The 27,918-nt window shown below is 48.1% G+C and overlaps 2 protein-coding genes across 13 annotated transcripts in view; one reads left to right on the top strand and one right to left on the bottom strand.

Annotated features, from left to right (window-relative positions):
* Positions 1–17,331, top strand: part of CYP27A1 (cytochrome P450 family 27 subfamily A member 1) — a 59,871-nt gene extending 42,540 nt beyond the window's left edge. The window contains exon 9 of the mRNA XM_069574542.1: positions 16,515–17,331. Coding sequence (XP_069430643.1) covers positions 16,515–16,613 — 99 coding nt within the window. The 3' untranslated portion in view covers positions 16,614–17,331. The remainder of the gene's footprint in view (positions 1–16,514) is intronic.
* PRKAG3 (protein kinase AMP-activated non-catalytic subunit gamma 3) lies at positions 1,128–10,533 on the bottom strand. 12 transcript variants are annotated; one of them, XM_069574546.1, is made up of 14 exons: positions 10,465–10,533; positions 10,040–10,097; positions 9,413–9,568; positions 8,671–9,074; positions 7,711–7,792; positions 7,430–7,488; positions 7,284–7,329; positions 7,019–7,073; positions 6,687–6,813; positions 6,387–6,552; positions 5,253–5,290; positions 4,957–5,103; positions 4,366–4,597; positions 1,128–3,801 (listed from the first exon to the last, which is right to left on the bottom strand). In XM_069574546.1, the coding sequence occupies exons 1-13, from the start codon at positions 10,498–10,500 to the stop codon at positions 4,481–4,483; spliced, it is 1,491 nt and encodes a 496-aa protein (XP_069430647.1). In that variant the 5' UTR covers positions 10,501–10,533; the 3' UTR covers positions 1,128–3,801; positions 4,366–4,480. The 12 variants fall into 12 exon arrangements, with proteins under 12 accessions (XP_069430647.1, XP_069430653.1, XP_069430649.1 ...); XM_069574552.1 differs by having other exon boundaries at positions 10,390–10,515; XM_069574548.1 differs by having other exon boundaries at positions 10,040–10,079; positions 10,465–10,504.
* Positions 17,332–27,918: the final 10,587 nt, after the last annotated feature.

Here is a 27,918-nt window from a genome sequence, read left to right on the forward strand (position 1 = left end):
CTCTGCACAAAGTCTACCGGAGCAGACTGCTGCCTTTCCCAGTAGGCTGCTCCTCCAGACCACCACGGGTCAGCTGCCCAAACCACGGGGACCCCTCAGTGCTCACAGTTTGGGTCGAGGGTGGAGGGGAGGAGGAAGTCATGTGATGTGGCTGGGACTGAGGTTTTTAGCAGCTGCAGAAGAGTGTCAAGGTTCATGGTCTGTGGCTCAGTTAATGAATTTATAGGCTAATCTCACATCAAAATCTGTGAAGATCTGGTATATGTGTAGGTTAGAATAGTATTCAGCCATAAAAAAGGAATGAGGTACTGATTCATGCTACCTCATGGATGGACTTTGAAAACGTTATGTTCATGAAGGAAACCAGACACAAAAGACCACATCTTGTATGATTCCATTGACATAAAAATGTCTAGAATAAGCAAATCCATAGACAGAAAGTGAGCTAGTGGTTGCCTGGAGAAGTGTGTGGGGAGTGACTGCTAACAGATGCAGAGTTTCTTTAAGGTGATAAGTGTGTTCTGAAATTGGATAGTGGTGATGTTTGCATGACTACGTGAATATACTAAGTACTGCTGAATTGTACCCATTGAAACAGTGAATTTAAAAGTATGTGAGTTACATCTCAATTTTTAAAAAAGACCAGTTTTTAATAAAGACCAGTTTTAAAAAAGACCAGTTTTTAATAAAGACCAGTTTGGTGAGATTATTGTAGAAATAGCTGCCCCTGGAAGTTATATCTCCAAAGACACCACAGAAAACTGAGGCAGCAGTGCCCTGCTGTACATCTGAAGGGCCTAAAATCCAGTCTCTAATCAGAAATCAGAGATGGAGAACCGAGACAAGAGCTCAGAGGATGGGTGATGTAATGATGTCCTCGTGAGGCTGAATCAAAGAGCAGGCTATATCCCCTTACATTTTGGTGAAGTGTAGGCACAGCCTCAGAGGCTTCCTCCTGCAAGTGACAAGTGACAGGTTGTGTTCTAAAAGACGAGCTGAAGTGCTATTAACGTAGCTGTGAAACCTTGCCCAGAGTTTGCTACTGGAGAGTCCACAGACACAGCTCTGGGAAGAAAAGTGTCAAAGACTCCTACTCAAAACAGGAAAAGACAAAATTCAGTATGGGCATGGTCAGAAGCTGTCTCTTTATACATGAGGTTCTTTATATTTTTAAAATTTTATTTTAATTGAAGGATAATCGCTTTACAACATTGGGTTGGTTTCTGCCATACATCAACATGAATCAGCCATAGGTATACATATACCCTTCCCTCCTGAATCCTCCTCCCACCTTCCTCTCCATCCCACCCCTCTAGGTTGTCACAGAGCCCTGGCTTGAGTTCCCTGAGTCATAAAGCAAATTCTCACTGGCTGTTTATTGAAATATGCCTATAGAAAAACAAATATGGCAGTTAGCATACATGAAGTTCTTTGGCTTTTCTTGGGAATTAAAAATGGCCTCTCTCAGTTTATGTTCCATCTCATTGTGTGTACAAGACACTTAGTGTAAATGGAAAAAAAAATACTTTGTCAATGATTCATTCAAATATATAAAATACCTTTTGGATACAATGTTGTAAATAAACTCTGCTTCAATTTAAAAAAACCCATAAGGCTTAGAAAGCATTCACAGGGATTTCCCTGGTGGTCCATTGGTTAAGATTCCATGCTTCCAACACAGGGGACCTGGATTTGATCCATGGTCAGGGAACTAGAGCCCAAAACCTACAACTAAGACCTAGCACAGTCAAACAAATTTGAAAAAGAAAAACACACACCACAGGATAGATGTGATATAATATGTGGGCTCTTTCCCATGCAACTTTCTCTCTGGAGAGTGAAAAACCAGGCCATCAGCCCTGGTTTGAGCCATGTGGGGCATTGCCCTGCTATACTCATCCTACAGCTGGGCAAGACAGCTCTCCCCAGTTCCCCCAAGGACACTCACTTGAGACAGTGCTGAGGGTACCCCATCCCATCCTCCCACTTGAACCCAAGACCCAGGACCTCTCTAGGTGGGACCAGAGCAGAATCAGCGCTGATCCACTGGTTATAACAAAACCGGAAACAGAAGTTGAGTGTCTATGAGAAAATGCCTTCACTTACTGCCTGACTTATCAGCACAGATGGCCCCACTCTGTTGCTCTATTAGGTAAACAGGGTAGGATCATATTCTAGAAACATTAGCCTCCCCACACCCCCCACCACCACAACAGCAGACCTGCAGTGTCTGTTATCACAGGGGAGGGGGGACACAACAAAGCCCAGCATGACTCAGTGGGGCAGATGGCAAGAACTCAGATGCTTACAGTGCATTTGGAAGAATATGTGACAGGCTAGAGCAAAAGGCCCCTGCTTTCCCCAGCTGCGTAGATTCCACAGGCTGGTGGGAGTTGAGGAAGCAAAGAGACTATAGGCAGGAGGGATGAGAAAAGGGCCCTGACGAGGGAGCAGTGTATGAAGTGAGAGGGGAGTATGACAAACACCTCAGAGAAGTTCAGAGAGGAGAAGGGTAGGAAAGCCCTGGGCCCCATGTTTCCCAGGTAGAGGCTGGGAGAATAGGAAAAGTCAGGGTAGACCGGACCACTTGCTGCCTGTCTCAGCAGGTGGGCTTAGTATGGCCCTGCAAAGCTTCCTGAAGTCTAGAGGGGTGTGGGACCAGGAGCTAGAATGTCCTCACACCCCAGCAGGCAGACCCAAAGAAGCTTCATGGTTGGGAGGGAGGGGGCACCTAGCAGGGCCCACACCCACTGGTGACCAACCAAGGGACAGTCACATGGAAATAGGGATATTTCAGCAGGTGCTGGCATGGGTGGATGAAGCAAAGTCTTACATCCCAAGCCTCCCCCATCACTGAACTTAACCCTGAGAAAAGGTGGAAGGGGAACCCTAAATTGACTGAGATTAATTTCTACCACCTGGTGAAATGGAGTTCATAGAAGAAGTTGCATTCAATGTTAGAAAAATTATATGTTTCTTGTAGGTTAGAGTTTGGGGTCTGAATTGTACCCAGTACATAAGTAACTAACATTTTCTTTGTAATTTTGTTATAAACAAACGATGAAAAAGACATTTCGGTGGAATAACACTCCATAAGCAACAGAAACGCCACTTGCAGAGTTTGTCAATTACAGATTTTCCTTCGGGTCTTTGAATTCAGAAAGGACGGCGGGGGTTGCGGGGGGGTCTTGCCACAAGTTCAGATCAGATGACCATAGCATTTTCTGAGTGAAAATGATAAAATCTGAGTTCATGGGCTGTTCGTTTCCTTTTTGTTGTCTCGATGGTTCATCCTCAGTGATCCAAATGCAGGCCTTCCCTGGGGACTGAGAACACTGCTCGATGGTGAGAGCTAAGGCTGAGAATGGAGAGGGAACCCCACTCCAACCGGCAGCTCTACGAAACTGCTGCTCTGTGGGGCCCTGCAGGCAGCCCTGAAATGCAGTGCTGGGGGAGCAGGAGGACAGTGACAAAGTCGGGAGGAGCCGCTGGGGCGGCTCCCATGGGGGAAGCACAGCTGGGGCTCCAGGAGCTGGGGGCTTGATGCCAGGTAATCCAGAAGCGGAGGAATCCAGAGCCCCTGCCTGAGGGCTCCCCACCCCACTGGGGCCAGGTGGGGGAGAGCGGCGTGGGGGGCACGGAGCAGTCAGCCCCGGGGTAAACCTAGTGCCTCTGATCCAAGAGCTCCGGGCTTGACTCAGCTGTTCTCTTTAATTTCATCATTCACGGTAGACCGGGCATTCCTGAGGGCTTCTGGGAGCACAGGCAGGGCAGGGGGCAATTGGGGAGGGCTAGAGAAGCCTGTGAGGGAAAGAGGAAGACTAAGTAAGGAGGGGAGGTTGCCTTTCTGATAGGACAACCTCAGTCTTGCCATCCTTTGCCAAGCAGGGGGAACCTGTGCCCTCACCCTCTGCAACCCCCTGGCAAATGTGCTGCCAGGAAAGAGTGTGAGATCATGTCCAGTGGACTGCGATGATTACTTAGAGAGAAAAGCTCTCTCCTTTCAGCCTTAGTTCTTACTGGGTGTGGAAATTCCATTCAGCCCAGGTTTAGTAACTGGCTCTCTCCCAGTGGAAGCCCAAGCAGGCTGAAATTGAACACTGAGAGGGCAGGTCAGTTTTTCCGGGGCCCCCTGAAGTCACATCGCTGGCCTTGCCTTTACTCTGGTTCCTGTGTACCCCTCTTGTGAGGGCCTCCTTCCCCTCAGCTGAGAACGGGACAAAGCAGTGGCCTTGGAGTTTTCATGAGGCTGCTCAGCTCCGAGCTGGGCCCCTCCCCTCCTCAGCGGGCCCCAATCTGAGATGTGGGTTTCCAGGGGAGTCTAAGGGGCTGGGAATGAGGTCAGTAGTACAGAGCAGAGCCTACCTGAACAGGAGCAGAACCCACAAAAGGGGATGGGGGAGGTGAAGGCCGAGTCCCCGGCTCCTTTCACTGGCTTCCAGGTGTGGAAGGTGGCCCGAGCGTGAGGACTGCGGTGTTCTCAGGCCCCGAGGGCGTCGATGCCAGCGGGGCTGAGCACTAGAGCTTGAAGGATGTCGGAGAGGGACACCACGCCCAGGAGGTGCTGGGTTTCATCCACGAGCACCAGCCGGTGCACCTGTGGGTCCACAGAGGCTCAGTGAGGTGGTGGCGCCGTATGGCTACAGCAGCTGATGAGGTTGACACCAAGAATCAGGGACAACAATTTGACATAACTGGAAGAGCAAGAGAGTGTCTCCCAGTAAGCTAGTGTCTCCCAGTTAGCAGGAGCTCTGCCTGCCCTGAGGTGGTCACTGGCTGGGGCCCTTGGCCCGAGGGCCCCAGGGACAGGCGCCGTAGCTGGTCAGTGTGGACACCGAGAGCTTGGCCATGTGATGGGAGCATGGGGCAGATGCCTGATGGATAGAGCGAGCTGGAGCTGCTCATGAGAAGGCTGGCCCCATGTGCTGGGAGCATGTCTGAAGGGGCATGGGGTACCTGCTCCCGGGCAATCCGGTCGATGACTTCCCCCAAGGTCTCGTGGGGCTGGCAGGAAAGGACTCCCTCCAGACACAGCGTCCTCCGCTTCAGTGCTTCTCCCACACTTATGTCCAGGTGGTTGTACGTTTGTTGGGCTGCCAGGTGCTGGGCAGGGAGGGAGCAGTGCTCTTCGTCAGCCCTCCCCCAGGCTCCAGCTCCTCAAAGCTCAAGGACCCCCTGGTCATCCCTATCCTCACACCACAGCCTCCCTGTGGCACCCCCAGCACTTACAATCCATCCCCCCAGGCACTTACAATCACATCAAAGCGGGAGTAGAGGCCCACGACCTGTCCTGCAGGAGTTGGAGGGGCAGGGGGGAAGGTGAGAGAAAGACAGGGGAAAGAGTCAGGTCAGAAGCAGGATGCTGTGCAAGGGCCTAGCGTGGGCTTTCAGAATGAACTCCTCAACATCCTCCACACCCCTCCAGGTTGCTGGCTTTATAACGAGGCATCAGGCTGCCACCACCCTGAACCCAGGGATCAAACAGTGTCTCAGAGACGGACACTCAACACCGTGCCTCCCGATGTGACAAGATATGAGTATGTGGCATCATTTCTGAGACAGTCTAGCCACAAATATATAGCCTGAATCTGCGTGAGCCTTTAGATCTAATTTTCAGTTTATAGGAAACACAGGAACAGAGGACCAATGTAAAGGCCACCTGCAGAAAGCTAACAGGCAGATCTCTGGAAACGGGACATGCTGTAGAAACCAGGCTTCCCATCATCAATACCATGAAAATTAAGCGGGGAAGGAACTGTTCTAGAATAAAAGACACTTAAGGGATAAAAGAAGCAGATTCAAAGCGTAGACCTTAATTGGATCCTGATTTGAACAAATCAACTGTAAAAAAATAACTTTTGGGAAAAACAGGGAAATGAGAGTTAGGACAGGATTTTAGATAACATTAATACATTATTTGTAATTTTGTCAGGTGATGTAGGAAATATACTTATTTAAGAGATGCAGATGAAGTGTTGCGGTGAAACGACATGATTCTATACTTTAAATTACTTCAGCATAAAAAAAAGAGGAGGAACTGGTTATGGCAATGTGTTAATAGTTAATCCAAGTGGATCCATGAGGCTCATTACGCAGTGTTCTCTACCATTTTTATACTTTTGAAATTTTTCATAATCAAAGATAAAGTAAAACGTTTCTTGAGAGCCAACTTCATTATGCTAATTTTTAACTTTGAAGCAGTTTACAGCTGATTTTCAGAGCAAGAACCTGATGTCTGGCTTAGACAGGCTAAATGATTGATCCAAGGCTCAAAGCAGGCAGAGATTCAAGCCCTGACTCCATCCTGGGTCCCAAGCTTAGGCCACATAGACCCTGGCTCCCCACAGCCCCACCCCAGCCAGAATCCCCATCCTGGGTGTAGGTACCAGCTTCGTTGATCACCGGCAGTGCAGACACGCGCCGGTCCACAAAGATGTCCAGCGCAGTGAGGATGGGTGCTGTTTCCAACACCACGGCCAAGTCTCGGAATGTGCCAATGCCCAGATCTTGGATGGTGCGGGAGAGGAAGGAGGGCCGGGGCAGCAGGGTGCCCTGCTTGGGTTGGAGACAGGTAGGGTTCAGGGTGGAGTAGCCCCCAGGGGGCTCCCAGCTGCTCCCTCCCAACCCCTAGGGCAGAAGCCTTCTCTGCCCCTCTGGTCGTCCCCTGAGGCTGTGCCCAGGCTCACAAAGATGTGCAGGAACTTGAGAAGCCGTTTGTGTGTGAGGATGTGCAGCACGGCACCTGAGACTGGGTCCAGGACCGGCAGGCGGTGGATACGGTTCTTGATGAGGGTGTAGACAGCTTCGAACAGGCTGCAGAAGTTGGAGCAATGAGGCTGGGGCTGCCTGGGGAGAGGTGACTTTATCCCAGCCCCGAGGAAGGAGGACAGGGTGCCGAGGCTGCCTTATCTGCAGTCCACCAAGAATGAGCCCATGACTTCAGAACTGATTAGCTGGCAAGGGGGCGGGGGGTCTGCGCAGGGCAAGGAGGCTTAAGTGGTCATTTGGGGATGCTTACCTGTCACTGGGAGAGATGGAGACCAGAGGCTTGAAGCAGCCTTGAAGGTAGATCTCTGCAGAAAAGCAGAGTCAGGGCAAGGGTGCTGGCCACCCTGTCTCACCCAGCAGCCCCCAGACTATCTCCCCTCCTTTGGGCCCTCTGAGCTCTCTATTATCCTTCCCCTGCCCCCTCCAGGAATTCCCCTCCACCCATCCTCTACCCCGGGTCCTTGGCCCCCCACACCCTCTACACAGCCCCTTTGCAGGACCCTTTACCCACTCACCCCTCCAGGTCTCAATCTTGTGTTCTTCAATCTCATAGATCTGGACCTAGAACATCAACAGAACTCCCAAGTCAGACGTGGGCTCCCTGAACTCCCTCCGCCCCAGTCCAGATGGGTGCCCCCGGGACCCTGAGCCCACTCCTCACCAGGGGGGACCGGTAATAGCGATGCAGAACCAAGATGAAGTCTGTGATAGTCAGCATCCCTGTGGGGGTGGGAGAGGGGAGAGAGAGGAGTGGGGTTCACCCCGGGCCCTGTGGCAGAGGCAGGTGGAGGGCTCAGCCCCTTCTCCATCAGCTGGTTACAGCTGTCCCACAGATGGGGGTCTCCCAGCCAGCCTGTTCCCCCCAAGCCAGGGCCCTGCCCCAGAGCTCAGCCCCTGAATCGCCCCACAAGGCCCCCTTTTCCCTCCCCGGCCCCTCCTCACCCACGAAGCTCTGCTTCTTGCTGTCCCATAGAGGTGCAGCCCGGACGCCGTTGGCCACCAGGGCAAAGAAGGCCTTCTTGATCTGAGCCACAGGGAGAACAGTTGAGGGTGAGTTACTCACCACCCCTCAGAGTCCCCTGTCCTGACCAGGGGCCTTCCAAGGGGCCTTCTCACAGGCCCTCCACTCCAGGAGCCTGCCTGCCAATCGACGTGACCCTCATGGGCACGTTTGCTACAAAGATAAGGCTGCAGGTGCCCGGGGGCACTAGGTGACCCCTTAACAGGCACACCAGGGCATAGGAGACAAACCTAGTATTTCTACACCAAGGTCCAAAGTGTACAGATGCATACAGGATAATTTGTGCCAATCTAAATACTAGAGGTGTAATTCTCTGATATTTACAAAATATTTTTCTCTAAATATATTTACATTGACTCATTTTGGCCTCATCTGAAGCAATACTATCCATACATGCTAGTTGTAGCTTCGTAACACATATCAAAATAAATGCAAAGCTACTAAATTAAATATATTTTTTCATATACCGCTAGAATCAAAGTGAACCGTGGGTCATAGATATACCTTGTTTCTATTCTACACTACAGTCTGCTGTTCGATACACAGCAAGAAAGAAATGCTTTCTATACAATTCTGGGTGTGAAAAATGCTCCCAGTCATCCTGGATTGGCCCAGGAGTCCTCTGAAACTTGTAGGGTAAAGCAGGCATTCCTGTCCCCATTTTAGAGCTGAGCAAGTAAAAAGACCTACCCCAAACCCTATAGATACTGAGTTGTAGAGCTGAGATGACAATTAGGGGGTGCACACAGAGAGCAAAAGCTCCCCTCCCCTGGTCTCCATGGTGCCAAGAAGGAATTCTGGAAGGAATGTGTAGCCGGGCAGGGCTGGCAGGGGATCCTGGGGGCTGTGAGTATGCAGGTGGGGCAGAACGGCGGCCTCACCTGTAGCATGGTGTCGAAGATGACCAGCTTGGAGCTGGTTGCCATGGCGTCGTAGCAGGTATGCTCCTGCATGAAGTGCATGTAGACCTGGGCCCCTGGCTTCCGCAGCTCATCATCCCAGCCAAGCCTGAGCACCGGCACCTGCGGGGGCGGGCACTGGGCCGGCCTCTCTTCCACCAGGCCGAGCTCATCCCCCCACGCTGCTGGGGCTGAGAACTCTATGCCCAGATCCAGACCGTCTGTGCTGGAGCCGGAAGCAGAGGCTGTACAGTCAGCGGGGAGGCTGTCTCGCTCTGTTGTGGGGGTGCCCACCTCAGACAAGGGATTGGCTTGGGCCAAGGGTGTGGCCTTGGGGAATGTGGCCTCCAGCCCGGTGGACTCAGCAGCTGGCCTGGACTGGGGACCTGTTCATGGGGAGAGGACAGTAACTCCATCTTCCAAAGCATGTTCCCATCTGTTGTCTCCCTTCATCCTCAGAGCAGCGTGGGAAGCCTGGATGCGGAGGTCCCCATTTTGCGAGTGAGAGAGCCGAGAGAGTCACACCAGAGGGTGGCTCTGTCCTGAGCTGGCCTTGCTGGGCCCCTGGATCAGCACTGCAGTTGCCCTCTCTCATGTGGGGAAACTGAGGCCACAGGATGTCAAGCGTCTGTGTTATGGAGGGATCCAGGGCAAGGCCAGCTCCAGTTTCGGGGACTTCCCACTGCCCCCAGTCCCATCTCCCCAGAACTGGCCGTGGCCTCACCTCCCTCCAGGCCTGGAAGCTCCCCTTCCTCTACATCCTCCTGGCTTGTCCATCTTGAGACCTTGGTCCTCTGTTCCCCAAGGCTTATTTCTGCATTGGTGGTCATGGCTGGTGATGGCCATGAAGTGCTGTCTCCTTGCTCTAGGAAGCTCATCTCTGGAAGGGGGAATGGAGCCTGTTTGGTTAATGGGAGTAACACAGTAAAACAATTGAAATGTTATTAACAATAATATTCCATATTTGCAAACGTCCAAAGGTCTTTTCCTCCAGTGTATTTCTCATTCAGACCTCATAGCAGTCTTGTAAGGGAGGCACTAGTATCATCCCTATTTTATTGACAAGGGACCTGAGATCAGAGAGGTTAAGCAATTTGCCACAGATCACACAGCTAGCACGTGATTAAGTCAGGAGGCTCCAAATCTTCAGACTCTAGATCCACCCCCCTCCTTTCTTCTTCTGAAAGAGGAAGGAGGAGAGAGGGAAAAGGCGGAAGAAGAAGCAAGTAGGAACAAAGAAGGAAAAGAAGAAGACAGGCTAGTGGGGTGGGAGAGGTTGGGAGCCAGAGACGTGGTAGGAGAGGAAGTGGAAGAAGAGGCTGGGCCCATAAGGAGGGGCAGCCCCACCTACCTTGATGCTCAGGTCCCCCAAAGCTGCTCCAGGAGGGGGTCTGTGTGGAGAAGAGTGACTGAAAGGGTGGGGAGAACATCCTACACTCAGAACCACAGGAGCTGCCCTTCCTGCCACACATACACAACCACACACACCCCCACAAAACTCAAACACCCACCCCCCGCCCCGAACACACATAAACACATTCAACCCACCTAGACACTTACATACACTCAGAAACTCCCATATTCAACCCTCTCCAGACACACACAGGCACATAGACTCACACCAAGAATATACACATGCAGACAGCCTCTTGCTCCTATACACAGAGGAAATCGTGGTCAAACACACCCACATGCACGCACATATCCATGCGGCAGGGTGCTCTCAGCCCTGTGGCCTCAGCTGCCCCAGCTTCCGGCCCCCCGGGACCCCGGTACCCTGCGCAGAGCGTGCTCCAGCTCGGCGGGCTCCATGAGCGAGTGCGCAACACTGTATCTGGGCAGCACTATTCTGGGCCCGGCCCCTGGCACCCTGCCCTCCCGGATCGGGTTCTCTCTGATTGGGTGTCGGGCACTGGGGAGGAAGGGGTCCACCCGCGCAGCTGCTCCAGCCCTGAAGCCTGGGGGCTGCTGGGGAGGTGAGGGGAGGGGTGCACTTGGAATCTTGATGCCTGGTTCTGTGTGCCTCCTGCGTGTCCGATGATGGGAGAGAAGGACCCTGCTGTGGGGGGAGGGTGGGCGCTGGTGTGGGAGGAGGGGGTCTTTCAGAGCCCTGGGGTTTCTCCTCTGAGAGCCCCTCTCATCTTTGTCAGGTGCCAAAGGAGGAAAAACAGAGGCAGTTGAGCTGAACTCTCTTGTACAAACCTGGGTCATGGGTGGTGCTGGAATTAGAAAGGGCAGGTTGCAGCCGGCTAGCAGGTTGGGGCTAAGAGTTTTGTGGGTGGTACTGAGAGAGTGGTCAGTGTGTGTCCAGATGTCACTATTCGAGTCCCAGGGGCCCGTTCTCTAGGTGAAGGATCTGGAACTGGACGGTTCAGGCAGGTGGGGAGTCCTGAGAATCACCTTGACGACGTGTGGTGGGCTTGCACTTGTCTCCAGTGTGACAGACACCTGTTTGTACCTGTGGAGGTAGATCCAGGTGTGCAGGAGCCACTGTCCCCTCATGCCACTGTGTGTGCTGTTTCTACGTCTCCTGGGGCCAACAGGATCCCAGCTGGTTCTGGTGGCTGCCCACCCACCCCCCCTTCCTTAGCATTCCTGGGGCCTGAGTCAGCGTCCAAATTGGGAATGCTGACCCAGCTGCTCCAGCTCTCCTCTCTGCCCCCCTCCCCTTCTTCTTCTGTTTCCAGCCTCTTCCATCCCGATCTCACCATGGAGTGAACGGATGCTCCGTAATGGGTTACTGGATTTCTTGCTGATTTAGTGAACGTATTTCCCATCATCCCTCAAAGCCCCTGTACTGCCTATGGGGATGGAGGAGGAGAACAGAGCCAGGAAGAGGCTAGCCTGCCACGTGTGTCTTGGTCAGTACTGGGGATGAGAGTGTGCAGTTCCCCTTCTGCAGGGCCCCTGAGGCTTGTTCCTGTTTGGTCCCAGATGACGGAATAGAAAAGGCACAGCCAATGGGACATTTCAAATGGGGGAAAGGTCATGTAGACCATCCCCGGAGATAGGTAGTGCCTCAGTCCTGTAAAGCCCCATCCCCTTATTCTCTGGACACCTTCACAGCGAAGCCAGATATAGAACCTGTGCAGCTCACACCACTGCCTTCTCCTGCAATACCTCATTCTCCCCTTTTCCTCAGACATATTTCACCTGCAAGACCAGAAGCAGGGGCTCCTCTTCCAATAAAGTCTCCCCTGAGGCATCACCCTTATTGTGGTCGTTCAGTCGCTCAGTCACTCAGTCGTGTCCTACTCTTTGCGACTCCATGGACTGCAGCACACCAGGCTTCCCTGTCCTTCACCATCTCTAGGAGTGGTAGTTTGCTCAATCACCCTCATTGCACTGATGCTATAGCCATGCTCTGTGTGCACATCTCAGTGTACACTGGGCTGGCACTCACATAATTATTCACGTGTGAATGTCTTTTATCTCTTAGTGAACACTGGGTACCTTGATGACCACACTATGTTGGTTGGATGTGAGGGAAAATCTGTTTTGGTGTCAGATCGACCTTGTTAAAATTCTTGTTCTGCCATTTGACCTTGGAAAGCATTGCTTGTTTTCTCTGAGCATGTTTCCGCGAATGTAAAATGAGGATAAAAACATTCCGTGCCAGACACTGCCAGTTGCCTCCTAATAACTCTTTCTCTCTTCTTGCTTTTGTAATAGAATCACTTGAATTTTAATTGGAATGGCTGCCTATAACAAAGACCTAAATTCCCAGCCCTTGCAGTTAAATCTGGCCTTGAGACTTAATTTGACCAGTGTGAGTAGTAGTGATGGGAGCAACTTCTGGATCCGGCCTTAAAAGAAAGAGTATGAGTTCCTTTCCTCCTCTGATGGCTGGAATGCTAATGTGATGGCAGGAGCTAAAGCAGCTATCTCACAGCCAAGATGGAAAATGCTTGTTCAAGTTTTTAGAGTCACCCTTCCAGGTTTAGACTGTCTGGAGACTACAACACTAGAGAAGGAAACTCCTTTGTTTAAGTCATCCTTAAATTTACTGTTTGTTATAGCAACCGAACATGTATACTAACGCAAAATCTGATACCTGGAAGTGACACTGCTTTAAAAGCCTAAAACAAGTGGCATTGGTTTGGAAATTGGAATTCAGGTAGCAAAGAAAACTATTGCATGCTGGTAAGCTGGTGACCATTGTTATGTTACAGCAAAACTTATGATCTGTCATCTATGATGCCTTGAAAGGTCATCATATGCTAACAGAGCCTGTAGCTCATGGAAACTAGCGTGTTTTGGCTTCTGCTGGCTGCTACAGGCAAGGTCTTATAAGAAAAATGCACTCAGGCAGCGAGTTGTAAGTGATGGCTTGAAAGAGGCAACCTTAGCAAAGGTGCCAAACCTTTCTTGAGTGCACCCAATTCTGTAGATAATGGAAACCAGTCCCATGGGCAAAACAGGAAAGTTCCCTGGTGGCTCAGAGACAGTAAAGAATCTGCCTGCAATGCAGGAGACCCAGGTTTGCTCTCTGGGTGGGGAACCCCATCCCCTGGAGAAGGGAATGGCAAACTCACTCCAGTATTCTTACCTGGAGAATTCCATGGACAGAGGAGCCTGGTGGGCTACAGTCCACGGGATTACAAAGAGTCGGACATGACTGAGTGACTAACACTTTATAACCAAGCATATTTTTTTGACGACCTCAAGGTAACCACCAGCAGTTCAAGAGAGAATGGGAAGAACGCCAAGTCCAGAATAATCAAGCAGGAAAATGATGAGACCTTTGGCTGTGGTTACACAAATATGAAGTCAATCAGAAGACTTGGGAGATTTTGAGGGTGTAACATTGGCAGAGAAACTCTAAGCCTGGTCAGCAAAGACTGGTTTGCTCCCCACCCCTCACCCAGTTGTCCCTAGCTCTCGAAATCTGCACCAGCAGAAAGAGGGCTGTGCAAGGTCCACAAGGACAGCCATGTTCACCAGCAGCCTAGGGGGTGTCATGTGAGAAATAACTTCCAGGAGGCAATGGCAGAAGCCACTAGGAGAGTAGAAAGCTTCCCTCCCAGAGAGCAGGACCAGCAGTGGCTGGATGAGCTCCCCTAGAACCCACTCCTCTGTGGGGAAGCCATGCTGCAATTCCTGTCCAACTGGATTTAGTTATTGCTAAAGATCAGGTGACTGCCAGGTGTTTGCCGTTCTTTGTGTTCTGGAGTTTATCCTGTTCCTCCTCCACTGTTACTTCGGGGAGGGAGAGGGCCCGATTACCTGCCTTTTGGTTCACAGGGCTCTAGACCCTGAGGATCCCATCCGTCCCCAGGCCCTCACATACTCTGAGTTCTGAGCTGGAGCTGAGTCTAGATGGAACTCTGCCTTGCCTCTCTTCATTGTTATTATTGTTCAGCCTCCAAGTCGTGTCCAATTCTTTGCAACTCCATGGACTGCAGTATGCCAGGCCTCCCTGTCCCTCACCATCTCCTGGAGTTTGCCCAAGTTCATGCTCATTGCATCGGTGATGGCCTCAGCTCTGGTGGCTCTCTTCAGAGGGTGCTAAATGCAAGGTAGGGTGAAGGGTGGCCCAGTATGGGCTCTGGCAAAGCAATAGTTATTTTCCCCTTCTTCCTCTACTGGTAATTCCCCACAATTTTAATGAAGTGCAGGATTATATTTCCCAGCTTTCTTTGCAGATAGCATGGCCATGTGACTAAGTTTGACCAATGGGATCTGCACAGCAACGTTATCTGCAACCTCTAAGGATGCCCTCAGGAGGAAGGAGCAGATTTTCCTCCTCCTAATGACTGGAATTATAATACGATGGTGGGAGCTGGATTGGTCATTTCAACTCGTCAGTGGGAGGTTGAAAATAGAATTGAGGTTGAAAATAATAGAATCTCATCCACTCCTCATCTCTGAACTGTTATGTTATAAAAAGAAATAAACATCTATCTTGTTTAAGACACTAGTCAATAGAAACTTTGCTACAGCAGCCAAGCCTCTGTCTAACTAATATATTTACATGGCAGGATTGGGGTAGGGTGAAAAATTACAAATGTACATAATGATGCTTCATATGTATGCAGTGCTAAAGATCTGCCAGACACTGCAAAACACACTGTGGGCAGTATCCCTCACAATCCTATGTGGTGAATGCTTTACTGCTATGATTCTACAGATCACAAGATCAAGGCACAAGGGATTAAGTAACTTGATCAAAATCCAAGAGCTAGAGAGATGAAAGTGAAAGTCGCTCAGTCATGTCCGACTCATTGAGACTCCATGAACTATACAGTCTATGGAATTCTCCAGGCCAGAATTCTGAAGTGGGTAGCAGCTCCCTTCTCCAGGGGATCTTCCCAACCAAGGGGTTGAACCCAGGTCTCCCACATTGCAAGTAGATTCTTTACCAGCTGAGCCACCAGGGAAGCCCAAGACATTGCCCAGGGTCAAACCTGGTGTTTCTGAACTAGCACCACACTTTCAGCCACTAAGCGTAATATAAACGAAGCACAGGCCTGGCATGTAATATATGCTCAGTAAGTGGTTACTATAATTACTACCTCACTGCCTGCTTCCAGTCCCCCTAACCCTCTAGCTACAAGGTTCTGAAAGCAGGCAGGCTGGGGTTTGGAGAGGGTGGTGGGGGGGTCTCTGACTCTCCAATAGTCATCTCATGGTGGCACCAAGGTTGGGATGGAAGAAGGCCAGGCTGGGGCACGCACCAGCACTGCCCAACACTAAAATCATAGTGATTTTCCAGTTGTGAAAAAGGAGCTCCCACACCTGCTCTTGCAGCCAGCCCAGCCCCACCCATCCTCTTCGGCTGGGCGAATCAGCAGAAGGTACTGGCTTTGGTTGGGAAATAAATACTTCTTGGGTGTTAGAGTTTAGTCTCTGGCAATGGTATCATATTTCTTGAAACCCTCCTTCTCGGCGCCATCTCAAAACTGGGTGTAATAAGGACACTGCCCTCTGACCCTACGGTGAAATTGGCCACCATCTCTGGATCACTGATTTGTCTAGGACATGGGGTTGGGATCCTGTTTAAGTGTTATTTTTATATCAGAAGGAGTAAAGCAGCCGGAGGGGGTCCAGGGAATAGCCTGGATGAGACCATTACTGATAAATCACAGAGGAGGTCCCCTGTGCCAGGGTGGTTGGGAGGCTGTGGAGCAACCTTTATGCCAGTCACCCAGACCCCAGCTCCTGTCTTGTCTGTGTGTGGCTGAAACCAAGCAGCTTCTATGCTGGTGTCGCAGGGACCTGGACTGAACCAGCACCTTGCTACTACAGTTTAGTCAGCCCCGCAGGCCCCATTCCTGGGCCTTTTTCTGTCAACTGTTGGAGATTGAAATGGACAGATGGTGCTTTGGTCTACCCAGGATCCATTTCACCCCTCTTTTGGCAACCGCCCAAGTTTTCCTTCAGGGAACCACATTTCCTCCAATCTCAGAGCATCTGAATCTCAGAGGAGCTCACCCATCAATTCCAGGAAGTATACAGCTGACTCAGACTTAGCCAATGAGCACATCAGATTCCCCTGACCACAGTGAAGGGGCATGGACCGAATTAGCCCAATAGAAGTGAACCCTGGGACTTCTGCTACAGGTAATGGGGACTCTTTCCAACTGGGTTTGAAGCTATGAGGATGTATGTGTGGAGATACTGCTACCACACAGAGCAGAGCTGCTTGAGAATGAAGACAAAAAAGAGAGTAAAAGAACCACGATATAATAAGAAAGATCAGGTCCTCTTTGACGTTCATTGAGCCCCTGGATCAAACTGTACCTGAAGACTTTATACTGTTGTTGGTTTTTTTTTTCTGTCACATTAACCAATGGAATATTTTTGTTGTTGTTTTTTTAATGCAGTTTGAACTGAGTCTTCTGCCACCTGCAGCTGAAACAGCCCTGATACCAGATTTACCAAAGAAACAACCCCGAGACACTTGCAAAAGCTTTTGGGCATGATGTTCATTCACTGCACTTTCCCAAGAAAAAAAGGGACATTTGAAAACACAATTGGAGTGATCAAGATGACGTCAAGGGATAGCAGGCTAAGTTAACTTGATAAAATGCAGTAAAAGAAGAACTGGAATGGGACAAAGTTAGAGAAGGAAGGCCTCATAGACAAGATGAGTTTGGACATAGAAATAATAATCATAACAGCAACTGTTTGCTGAACCCTAACTATGGACTAGGCACCAAGTTAAGCAGTTGACATATGTGAAGGGATAATATTTTTAAATAATATCCAAATTGAGGGGTACTTCTTTCTCCCCAATAGTCCTTTGCCCATTTGAGTTTCTCTGCTTATAGTCTCAAGGAAGAAATGACTCAATATAAAGAAGAGCATCTTCTGGCTTTTGAGTTTCAAAAGTGATTTAGTCTTCTGGGAATACCTTTGGCTTAAACAAAGGATTTGAGAGCTTTGACGGGCTAGGTTATTGAGAAAATATATTCCACTAAAAACACTTAGTGAATAAAGAGCATCTGCTTAAAAGCACGGAAAAAATAAGATAGTAAAGACTAGGCCCAACTGAAAGGAAAATGGGCACACAGCGAAGTTAGTGAGAAAAGAGGTGGCTTTGCTCTAGGGTAGAGGTCCAAAAACCCTGGGATCTAATGCCTGATAATCAAGGTGGAGCTGATGTAATAATAACAGAAATAAACTGCACAATAAATGTAATGTGCTTGAATCAGCCCCAAACCATCCCTTACCAACCCGGGTCCATGGAGAAATTGTCTTCTCTGAAACCGGTCCCTGGTGCCAAAAAGGTTGGGGACCACTGCTCTAGAGCACCTGCCAATTCTATCAAGAGCCATATGGGGTTATGGAGGCCAAGGGCTCATACAAGTTGGGAGTATGTAGGAGATCCCATCTATAAAAAACTGGGATCTCAAAAAACCACATCCTCTACATGTACTCCAGAAGCAAGCTAACTCTTACACAGGTTGGCAGTCATTGTCTTCCCTGTCTGAGTGGTTCAGGGAGTGTCAAAGTTCAAATTTGGTTTAGGGTATGGTAAGGTCAGTAATGACCTCAAGGCCTGGCAGAAGCAAACAACAAATGTTCTCTGGAAAAAATTATCTCTTCCAAAGCCACAAACAATTCCAACAACATCCAGTACATAGTTGAAAATAATTAGATATACAAGGAAACTAGGAATTATGAACAAGAGCCAGCATAAAATACACATAACAGGAATAAACCCAGAATAATTTCAGAAACTGGAATTACAGACACTTTATTTATAACAAATACTTCCTTAATAAAATAGGAGACAAGTTTGAAAAAGCCTGGAGCAAATGCGAAGCTATAAAAAGCAAGACTTTTTTTTGTTTTAAAGCAGGGACTTCCTTGGCGGTCCAATGGTTAAGAATCTACCTACCAATGCAGGAGACACAGGTTTGATCCTTGGTCCAGGAAGATTCCTCTTGCTGCAGGTCAACTAGGCTTGCACCACAACTACTGAGCCTGGGCCCTAGAGCCCATGCTTCTCAACAGGAGAAGCCACCGTAATGAGAAGCTCATGCACTGTAGCTAGAGAGTAGCCCCCGCTCGCCGCAACTAGAGAAAGCCTGTACGCAGCCACAAAGATTAAGTAAGTAAGATAAAAACGTAGAAACTTATTTTAAATTTTTTTAAAAAAAGCAAATAGGAACTTCCCTGGTGGCTGAGTGGCTAAGACTCTGAATTCCCAATGCAGGGGGCCCAGGTTTGATCCCTGGTCCGGAAACTGGATCCCACATGCTGCAACTAAAGATTTAATGTGCTGCAACTAAGACCTGGAGCAGCCAAATAAATCAGTTTAAAAAAAAAAAGCACATAGAACTAGAAATGAATGAGAAATACACAAATGAAAGCAAAAACTTAATAAATGAGGTTAACAGATGGAACGCAGCTCGAAGAGAAAACTGAATATTGGGTCAGGATTTACCCACAGTGTACTACAGAAAGCTTAAAACTTTGTAAAAATACATATGATAGAGAGTGAGAGGCATGATGTTAAGTTGAAAAGCCTACAATATATTTAAATAGAATCTCAGAAGGTGAGTAGAGAAAGAAAGGGGTAAAAGTGCTTTCTGTAGAGATTAGTTGATATTTTCTGGAACTGATAAATGATAATCATCACTAGATTTGAAAAGCCTATGAATCCCAAAGAGGATAAATGAAAGAAACCCACATGTAGAAACATCATAATGAGAACGGCAGAAAATCAAAGAAAAAGAGGAAAAATGTGAAAAAAATTACAGTCTAATAGTTGACTTCTTGGTAGAAAATGGAAACCCAGAACTGAGTACAGTACCTTCAGAGTGCTGAAAGAAAGTAACTTCCAACTTACAATGTTATACAAAGAGAAAATGTATAAGGAAGAGAAAAAAAAATATTTTACGACAAGCAAAAACAGAGTTCATCTCAGGAAAGGAAATTTCTAAAGAATGTGCTTCAGAAAGAAAGTGATCCCATATGTTAGATATGAGAAATAACAAGGAAAATGGTTTAAAAAAAATAGATAAATCTAAATGAATCATAACTGCAGAAAACCACATTAAGCCTAAGAATTACAATGTCCTGTGAGATTAGAATTAAAATATTGCCAACCATTACATACAAATCAGAGGTGGTGAAAGTGGAGTATATGAAGTATTTGAAAATCTCTGTGTTATCTGGGAAGAGGAAAAAGTTTTGATTAATTTTCAATTTTTATTTATTAATCATGCATGCTGTAAAAAGAACAGAAACAGAGCTAGCAAATAAAAGAAGGAAGAAATGGGAGAGAAAGAAACAACAGAACAAATGGGACAAATAGTACCTCTGAAGGGTTTCAGAAGATAAATATGAAACAGAGTGACTTCTGTAGCCCCAAGAGGAGATAAAGATCTCGTGGTTTGGCAGGAAGAGAAGAGTTAGATGGGAAGTAAGGGTGAGCAGCTGTGGGTCCCTGAAGAGGGGCAGCCTATCTTTTGCCTCCTCCCCATACCCACTAACCCCTCGCTCTGGCTAGTGTGTTAGGTATCTGAGAGCAGAGGTGGCCTGTGCTCAATTCCGAGATAAAATCCAAAGTAGGAAGTGTCACATGGTGTTATGTGGGGAGAGGGGCCCTTAGGTCACTTTACAGAGTTTCTCCAAACCCAGCATGGTAAGAGGAGCACTCCTTGGATTGTAGCATCCAAAAGCACTGCAGGAGACCAAGCTGTTGAAAGTCACATGACTTTGATCTAGCCTAACATCCACATGGCAAGAGTGTTTATTGTGCTGTGTTTATAACAGCAGCCTATATGGTCCATCAGCTAAGGACCACGTAATGTGATGGGTGCCTCTGTGGATGCCCAGGTGGACAGCTGGACTGAGAACCCGAATACCTACTCTGGCATTCCAACCTCAGCTTCGTGTAAGTACTCAGAAACTTAGACACAAACCCAGGAGAGCTGAGAAGACCCTGATTTCATTGAGATTAAATTTCTCAGAAGGCAGGCTGTATCAGTCAGTATCAGGCACAAATCATAGAAAACTCAACTCAAATTGGTTTAAACAAGATGGAGTCTTGCTGGTTCACTTAACAGGGTGTCCGGGGGCAATCTGGGCTTCCAGTGATCTTGATCCAGTGGCTTGGATATACTTCCCCCTTGATTGTCTTAGTCATGATTTCCTCCTGTGTCAGCTTCAACTACTGAGGTGGCAGCAGCAGTTTTGAACTCCTTATCAAAGCCCAACCACATCCAGAAGAAAAGAGACCATCTTTTCCTGTACTTTCTTTTAAGAGAAGGAAATACCTTCCAAAAAACCTTCGCAAACTTCTGTTTGTATCCTACTGGCCCAAACTGAGCCATGTACTTATTCTAGAACCAATCCCTATCACCAGAAGAACACAATTGACCTAAGACTCAGTTCAGTTCAGTCGCTCAGTCATGTCCGACTCTTTGTGACCCCATGGACTGCAGCATGCCAGGCCTCCCTGTCCATCATGAACTCCCAGAGCTTGCTCAAACTCATGTCCTTCAAGTCAGTGATGCCATCCAACCATCTCATCCTCTGTTGTCCCCTTCTCCTCCTGCCTTCAATCTTTCCCAGCATCAAGGTCTTTTCCAGTGAGTCAGTTCTTTGCATCAGGTGGCCAAAGTATTGGAGCTTCAGCTTCAGCTTCAGTCCTTCCAATGAATATTCAGGATTGATTTCCTTTAGCATAGACTAGTTGGATCTCCTTGCAGTCCAAGGGACTTGCAAGAGTCTTCTCCAACACCATAGTTCAAAAGCATCAATTCTATCAGCTTTCTTTATAGTCCAACTCTCATATCCATACATGTGAAGTCGCTCAGTCGTGTCCGACTCTTTGCAACCCCATGGACTATAGCCTACCAGGCTCCTCCCTCCATGGGATTCTCCAGGCAAGAGTACTGGAGTGGGTTGCCATTTCCTTCTCCAGGGGATCCTCCCGACCCAGGGATCGAACCCTGGTCTTCTGCATTCCAGGCAGACACTTTAACCTCTGAGCTACCAGGGAAGTCGTAGCCCGCTACATGACTACTGGAAAAAACATACCTTTGACTAGACGTACCTTTGCCGGCAAAGGAATGTAAGACTAGCCAAGGCTCATCCTTGACTGAGGTCAATCCTCCTAGTGGTATGGCTGCTACAAAATAAGGAGGAACGGAATGGATTCACTGGAAGACCATAACTACAGTCCTCCCCTTTAGTTGCCCAATATTCACATTCACCCTCCATGCTTCATTACACACACTTCAGAAACGCCCATACCGAATGAAATGTGCTCCCACACTACTGAAAAAAGCACCATCCAAACTTCATCTCATTATGCATCCAGGTGCAAACCCAGCATTTCTGGGAGATGTACACGTCTCTCCATCGAGTCAGCTACATGCACCTGATTTAAGAGAAACTGGGTGGGGGAATGAAGTGAGTGTGTCTTGTTACATGCGTTTAGAAACTCTGAGCTTAAGCCTCCTCAGCTATTAAATGAGATTAAAAATGTCTGCTACGGAGGCTGTGAAACTGATTTAAACTTAAAAACGACAAAAAGAAACCAATATGAGTTGTGTGTACTCATTTCTCACCTGCTGATTGTAACAATGCTGCTTTTGATTCTGATATGCCAAAATCCCAGAGCTCAAAGTGATGCCCTTTGATTAGCAAAAGACCTATTATTTTGCTCTGGGATTAGCCCTTCCCCCCACTCCTTCTCTGAGCTCGAGTCTGTTCTACACACAGTCAGTTCTTTCGTGTTGGGCTAGGGTCCCGTGGCCCTGCTGCCCCTTGCACTAGCCACCCTCTCTCCACCGGCTGAGGCTGCCCCACTGCCCACACCACTCCCTATGCCATTTCCTTACTCCTCTGACCACAGACCTCTGGGGCTTCTGACTCTCTCTTTGGCCAACAGAAACTTTCCACCTACTTCAGATCAGCTATTTCAAAATGGGTTGTCATAGTCAAACTTCTGACCCCTAGAAATATCCTTCATTCCCTTGTACCAGAGCCTTCTTCCCAGAGTCTCAGGGTGTGGAGTGCAGACTGGATTATGGTTAAGTACAGTCTCACTTCCTGGGCTTCCCAGGTGGCGTTAGTGGTATAGAACCTGCCTGCCAACACAGGCAGACGTAAGAGACTCACTGGGTCAGGAAGATCCCCTGGAGGAGGGCATGGCAACCCACTCCAGTATTTTTGCCTGGAGAATCCCATGGAGAGAGGAGCCTGGAGGGCTACAGTCCATGGCGTCACAAAGAGTCAGACATGACTGAAGTGACTTAGTATACATGCCCACACACAGCCTCACTTCCCACCTGGCTTCGCAGCATCCCTCAGCATCCCAGCCCTGCTGCTCAGTACAGATTTCTTTCACAGGCTGTGATTTTGCCTCTGGGCTCGTTAGCTGGCTCGCTTTCCCCTGGGTGCCCTTCCCAGTCTACCTTCTTCAGGAAAGCCCAGCCCACCAGCTGCACATGTTTAAAGGCCAATGACAGGCCAAATTTTCTCCTGCAGAGCCCCTTGGAGGCATGCAAACTCAAGGGATTTCTGTCCTGAGAAGTCCGATTAGTCTACCTAGAAGCACAGAGAGAGGTTTTTTTGAGAAGTCTGGGCCTCAGCAGAGCTTCTGCTCTGCCCAGCCAACAGTATCCCCCTGCGTGTGTAATTTTCAGCAAACCACTTATGTTCTTTGAATCTTGATTTCTACATCCCTAAAATGGAGTTGGTGATGGACAGGGAGGCCTGGCGTGCTGCGATTCATGGGGTCGCAAAGAGTCGGACATGACTGAGCAACTGAACTGAACTGAAAATGGCTAAAGCAGTGCTAAGAGAGAAATTTATAGCATTAAACACATACATTAGGAAACGGGGAACGAAGAAGATGGGAAAGATATTTTTAGTAATACAGAAAGGTATTCAGGACACACTGTTAAATGGAAAAAGTTTAGTTGGTAAGTCGCGTCCAATTCTTTGTGACCCCACAGACTGTAGCCCACCAGGCTCCTCTGTCCATGGGATTCTCCAAGCAAGAATACTGGATTGGGTTGCCATTTCCTTCTCCAGAGGATCTTCCTGACCCAGGGATGGAACCCCAGTCTCCTGCATTGGCAGGTGGATTCTTTAGCACTGAGCCACCGGGAGAGCCCATATTTTATGGTAGTATATGCTATAATATCGGAGAAGGCGATGGCATCCCACTCCAGTACTCTTGCCTGGAAAATCCCATGGATGGAAAAGCCTGGTAGGCTACAGTCCATGGGGTCGCAGAGAGTCCGACACGACTGAGCGACCTCACTTTCACTTTTCATTTTCATGCATTGGAGAAGGAAATGGCAACCCACTCCAGTCTTCTTGCCTAGAGAATCCCAGGGACGGCGGAGCCTGGTGGGCTGTCGTCTATGGGGTAGCGCAGAGTCGGACACGACTGAGGCAACTTAGCAGCAGCAGCAGCAGCAGCAGCAGCAGCAGCAGCATGCTATAATCTAGATAATTATTTCCCATTGAAATTTGTTTATAGCTTTAAAACAAAACCATTACTGGTAATATACTAATGAGCTGTCTTACTTAAACAGCTTAAAATGTTAATTGTTATAATGTGAACTTAGATGAGTCTTATGGGGAATACAATAGTTTCCTCTGTTGCTACATTTCTTTTCCTCACGTATTTAAAACTATTTTTGTGAGGGCAGGAGACAGAGAGAGGAAGAGAGACAGAAAAGGGAGAGAGAGACTAATTTTCAACACCCACTCAATTAATGGAGGCTCCTAAAAGAATGCAGGGCAGGAATGGGAAAGATGCTCTTGGATACTGTCGGTTTGGTCTCTCATTGCAATTAGCCCAGAGAGATAAATGTCCTGCCCAGAGCCAGGCTAGGACACTGCTCGCCCTGCGTCCACACGGAGCTGTTTCTCCTCAGCAGTCCTGCCCCTCCAGTCAGTCCCTTGGTTACGCCATCTCTGCTGGCAGCTGTCACTCTTCCTGTCCCGCTGTGGCTATCTGCTCCCTTTACTGGGTCTGAGGGGTGCCTCGAATCTGCTCCTTAGGGTCTGGCGCCCTCTGCTGGCTTTGAGGATTCACCACAATCGTTAAAGGACCACCCTACCTGCACTGAACTTAACAGCTCTTTCATTCCCCAAAGTCATAGGGGAAACTGAGGCAGCATGGATCCAGAACACAAAGCAAAGAAACTTCTTGGGCTAAGACTTGGGCCTTCTGACCCTTCTTTCTGCACTCTTTCTGGCACACCGTCGTTGGAAGAAATGCAGAAGACATAGGAGATGGCAGACTTGACTCCAAGGCTGGGGAAAAGGCCACCTTCCACATGGATCCTCAGGAGCCCTCCTGCCATGTTGGGGAGGGACTGAATGTTGAGCTGGACCTTTCCATTGCTGTATTCTAGGGCAGTGGCCCTACTGCCCTCTCTCAGTTTAGTCAGTTCAGTCGCTCAGTAGTGTCCAACCCCATGAACTGTCCATCACCAACTCCCAGAGTTCACTCAGACTCATCTCCATTGAGTTGGTGATGCCATCCAGCCACCTCATCCTCTGTCATCCCCTTCTCTTCCTGCCCTCAATCTTTCCCAGCATCAGGGCTTTTTCCAATGAGTCAACTCTTTCCATGAGGTGGCCAAAGTATTGGAGTTTCAGCTTCAGCATCATTCCTTCCAAAGAAATCCCAGGGCTGATCTCCTTTAGAATGGACTGGTTGGATCTCCTTGCAGTCCAGGGGACTCTCAAGAGTCTTCTCCAACACCACAGTTCAAAAGCATCAGTTCTTCGGCTCTCAACTTTCTTTATCATCCAACTCTCACATCCATCCATGACTCCTGGAAAAACCATAGCCTTGACTAGACAGACCTTTGTTGGCAAAGTAATGTCTCTGCTTTTTAATACACCTCAATGCTCCCATCAGAGTCTGGATGGACTTAATGATGCCCTAGGCATAGCCTGTGCTTCCCCAAACTTCATCATTCACAGCTTCCTTCATGGATTTTGCATGTCCACGAGTCACTCAGATTATAATTTACTTAATATGTTTCTTTAAAATGTCTCATTTTAAACTTCAAAGTCTGAGGGAATGAATCGCTTTTCCCTGGGTGATGACTCATAGATGGATCTGGTTCCCTCGGAATTGTCTTTGAGCCCTCGCTGTCTGCATTTAGTGCAAGAAGACTTGATCCCACCCAGAATTCCTCCCTTTAAAAACAAAATAAAAACCATTACTTGCTGGAAAGGGTGTGGAGAGAAGGGAACCTTCCTACACCGTTGGTGGAAATGTAAATTGGTATAGCCACTATGAAGAACAATATGGAGGTTCCTTAAAAAATTAAAAATAGAGCTACCATATGACCCTGCAATCCCACTCCTGGGCATTTATCTGGAGAAAAACATGAGCTGAAGGATACGTGCACCCCAACATTCATTGTGGGACTGTTTACAATAGCCAAGACATAGAAGCAACCGAATGAAGCAACTTAGCAGCAGCAGCAGACATCTATTGACAGAGGAATGAATAAAGAAGATGAGGTACATATCTATTAATACAGGTATTTACCTGGTGGTCCAGTGGCTAAGACTCTAAGCTCCCAATGCAGGAGGCCCAGGTTTGATCCCTGGTAAGGGAACTAGATCCCACATGCTGCAACACAACAACAAAAAAGATTCTGCATGCCTCACCTGAGACCTGGCATGGCCAAATAAATAAGGAAAGAAATAAATATATTAATACAAGGGAATGTTACTCAGCCATTTAAAATAATGAAATAATACCATTTGCAGCAACATTGATGGACCTAGAGAGTGTCACACTAAGTCAGATGGAAAGGGAGAAATATCGAATGACATCACTTATATGCGGAATCTAAAAAGAAATGATACAAATGAACTTACAAAATAGGAAACGACTCACAGACTTAGAAAATGAGCTTATGGTTGCTGGGGGAAAGGGATAGTTAGGGACTTTGGGAAGGTCATAGACACATTGCTATATCTAAAATGAATAACTAACAAGGACCTACTACATAGCACATGGAACTCTGCTCAGTGCAATGTGTCAGCCTGGACAGGAGAGGGGTTGCAGGGGAGAACGCTGCTGCTGCTGCTGCTGCTAAGTCGCGTCAGTCGTGTCCGATTCTGTGCGACCCCTGGACTGTAGCCTACCAGGCTCCTCTGTCCCTGGGATTCTGGCCCCAGGCAAGAGTACTGGAGTGGGTTGCCATTGACTTCTCCAGGGGGGAGAATGGATACATGTATATGTATAGCTGAGTCCCTTCGCTGTTCACCTGAAACTACCACAACACTGTTAATTGACTATCAGTTCAGTTCAGTTGCTCAGTTTTCTCCAGCTCTTTGTGATCTATGGACTGCAGCATGACAGGCTTCCCTGTCCTTCACCATCTTCTGGAGTTTGCTCAAACTCATGCCCATCAAGTTGGTGATGTCATCCAACCGTCTCATCCTCTGTTGCCCCCTTCTCCTCCTGCCTTCGATCTTTCCCAGTAGCAGGGTCTTTTCCAATGAGTTGGCTCTTCACATCAGGTGGTCAAAGTATGGGAGCTTCAGCTCCAATGAATATTCAAAGTTTATTCCCTTTAGGATTGACTGGCTTGATCTCCTTGCAATCCAAGGGACTCTCAGGAGTTTTTTCCAACGCTACAGTTCGGAAGCATTAAGTCTTTGGTGCTCAGCCTTCTTTATGGTCCAACTACTTGTAAGATTTAAAAATCCTCCCTTGATCCTTATTGCTGCTCTCGCTGTTTCCACTGCATAGTCTTTTAAAAAACTTATTTATTTGTTTTCGGCTGCGTTGGATCTTCATTGCTACTGGGGCTTTCTCTAGTTGCAGCAAACAGGGGCTGCTCTTCTCTGCCACGCATGGTCGTCTCATTTCTTGGCTTCTCTTGTTGCGGAGTGTGGGCTCTGGGCATATGGGCCCAGTCGCTGGGCTTGTGGGCTCAGTAGTTGTGGAACATGGGCTTAGTTGTTCCATCGCATTAGGTATCTTCCCAAACCAGGGATAGAATTTGTATCCCTTGCATTGCAAGATGGACTCTTAACCACTGGACCACCAGGGAAGTCCTGCATAGTCTTTATTGTAAAAATAACAATTTGGGTGCTCTTTTGGTCACTTGGCATTATTTTATAGGAACTGTTTCTTGTTTCAATACAGTGAATGTATTTGTCATTGTAATGCCTGCACAATATTCTACTGAATGATCAGATCATACTTGGTTTAACTAAATCCTATTACTGGCTAAGTACTGCATAAACTTCTAGATCTTCACCAACATAGAAAAACATATTTATAATTGCATTTGTATGCATAGAATAAGTTCTTTTTTTTTCCTCTTACGTAGCTTACACTGGGTATCACCTCAGAGGTAAAATCATGCAAAGCATATGATTGATCAGTTTTGTCAGCATGCCCTCTGGAAAGCATGGTCAAATTCATAGTGCCACAAGCAATATGCAAGGGTTTTCTCGGTCAGTTTTGAATTTAGAAATACCTTCTAAAATTTTGTTACTGACTTAACAAATTGATGTTCTTCTTGGTTCTAATATTTTTTAAATTTGCAGTTCTGTTATGGTGACCTTGCAGAAAGTATTCTCTTAAGGCCTAGGGACCAGTGTCCCATCTTGCCAAGAGATGGCGCTGTGACTCTGTGCTTAGGCTTCCTGAGACAGCCTAAGCAGCCTGTTAGCGGCGGGGTGTGTGTGTATGTGTGTGTACCAGGAGAGGGGATATCAAGAAATCCTCTGGTTTTCCCCACCGGAACCCCAGTTTCACACCTG

This window comes from Ovis canadensis, chromosome 2, assembly GCF_042477335.2.
Source record: "Ovis canadensis isolate MfBH-ARS-UI-01 breed Bighorn chromosome 2, ARS-UI_OviCan_v2, whole genome shotgun sequence".
NCBI classification, from domain to species: Eukaryota; Metazoa; Chordata; class Mammalia; order Artiodactyla; family Bovidae; genus Ovis; species Ovis canadensis.

What these genes read in the sequence shown, in the direction of transcription:
- PRKAG3 (XM_069574543.1), bottom strand. Translation starts at nt 10,160, where the DNA reads ATGTGTGGCAGGAAGGGCAGCTCCTGTGGTTCTGAGTGTAGGATGTTC. An exon ending in TCTTCGACACCATGCTACAG is followed by an intron (nt 7,793 to 8,670) that starts GTGAGGCCGCCG and finishes CCTGTGGCTCAG; the next exon opens with ATCAAGAAGGCCTTCTTTGC. An exon ending in CAAGATTGAGACCTGGAGGG is followed by an intron (nt 7,074 to 7,283) that starts GTGAGTGGGTAA and finishes GCTTTTCTGCAG; the next exon opens with AGATCTACCTTCAAGGCTGC.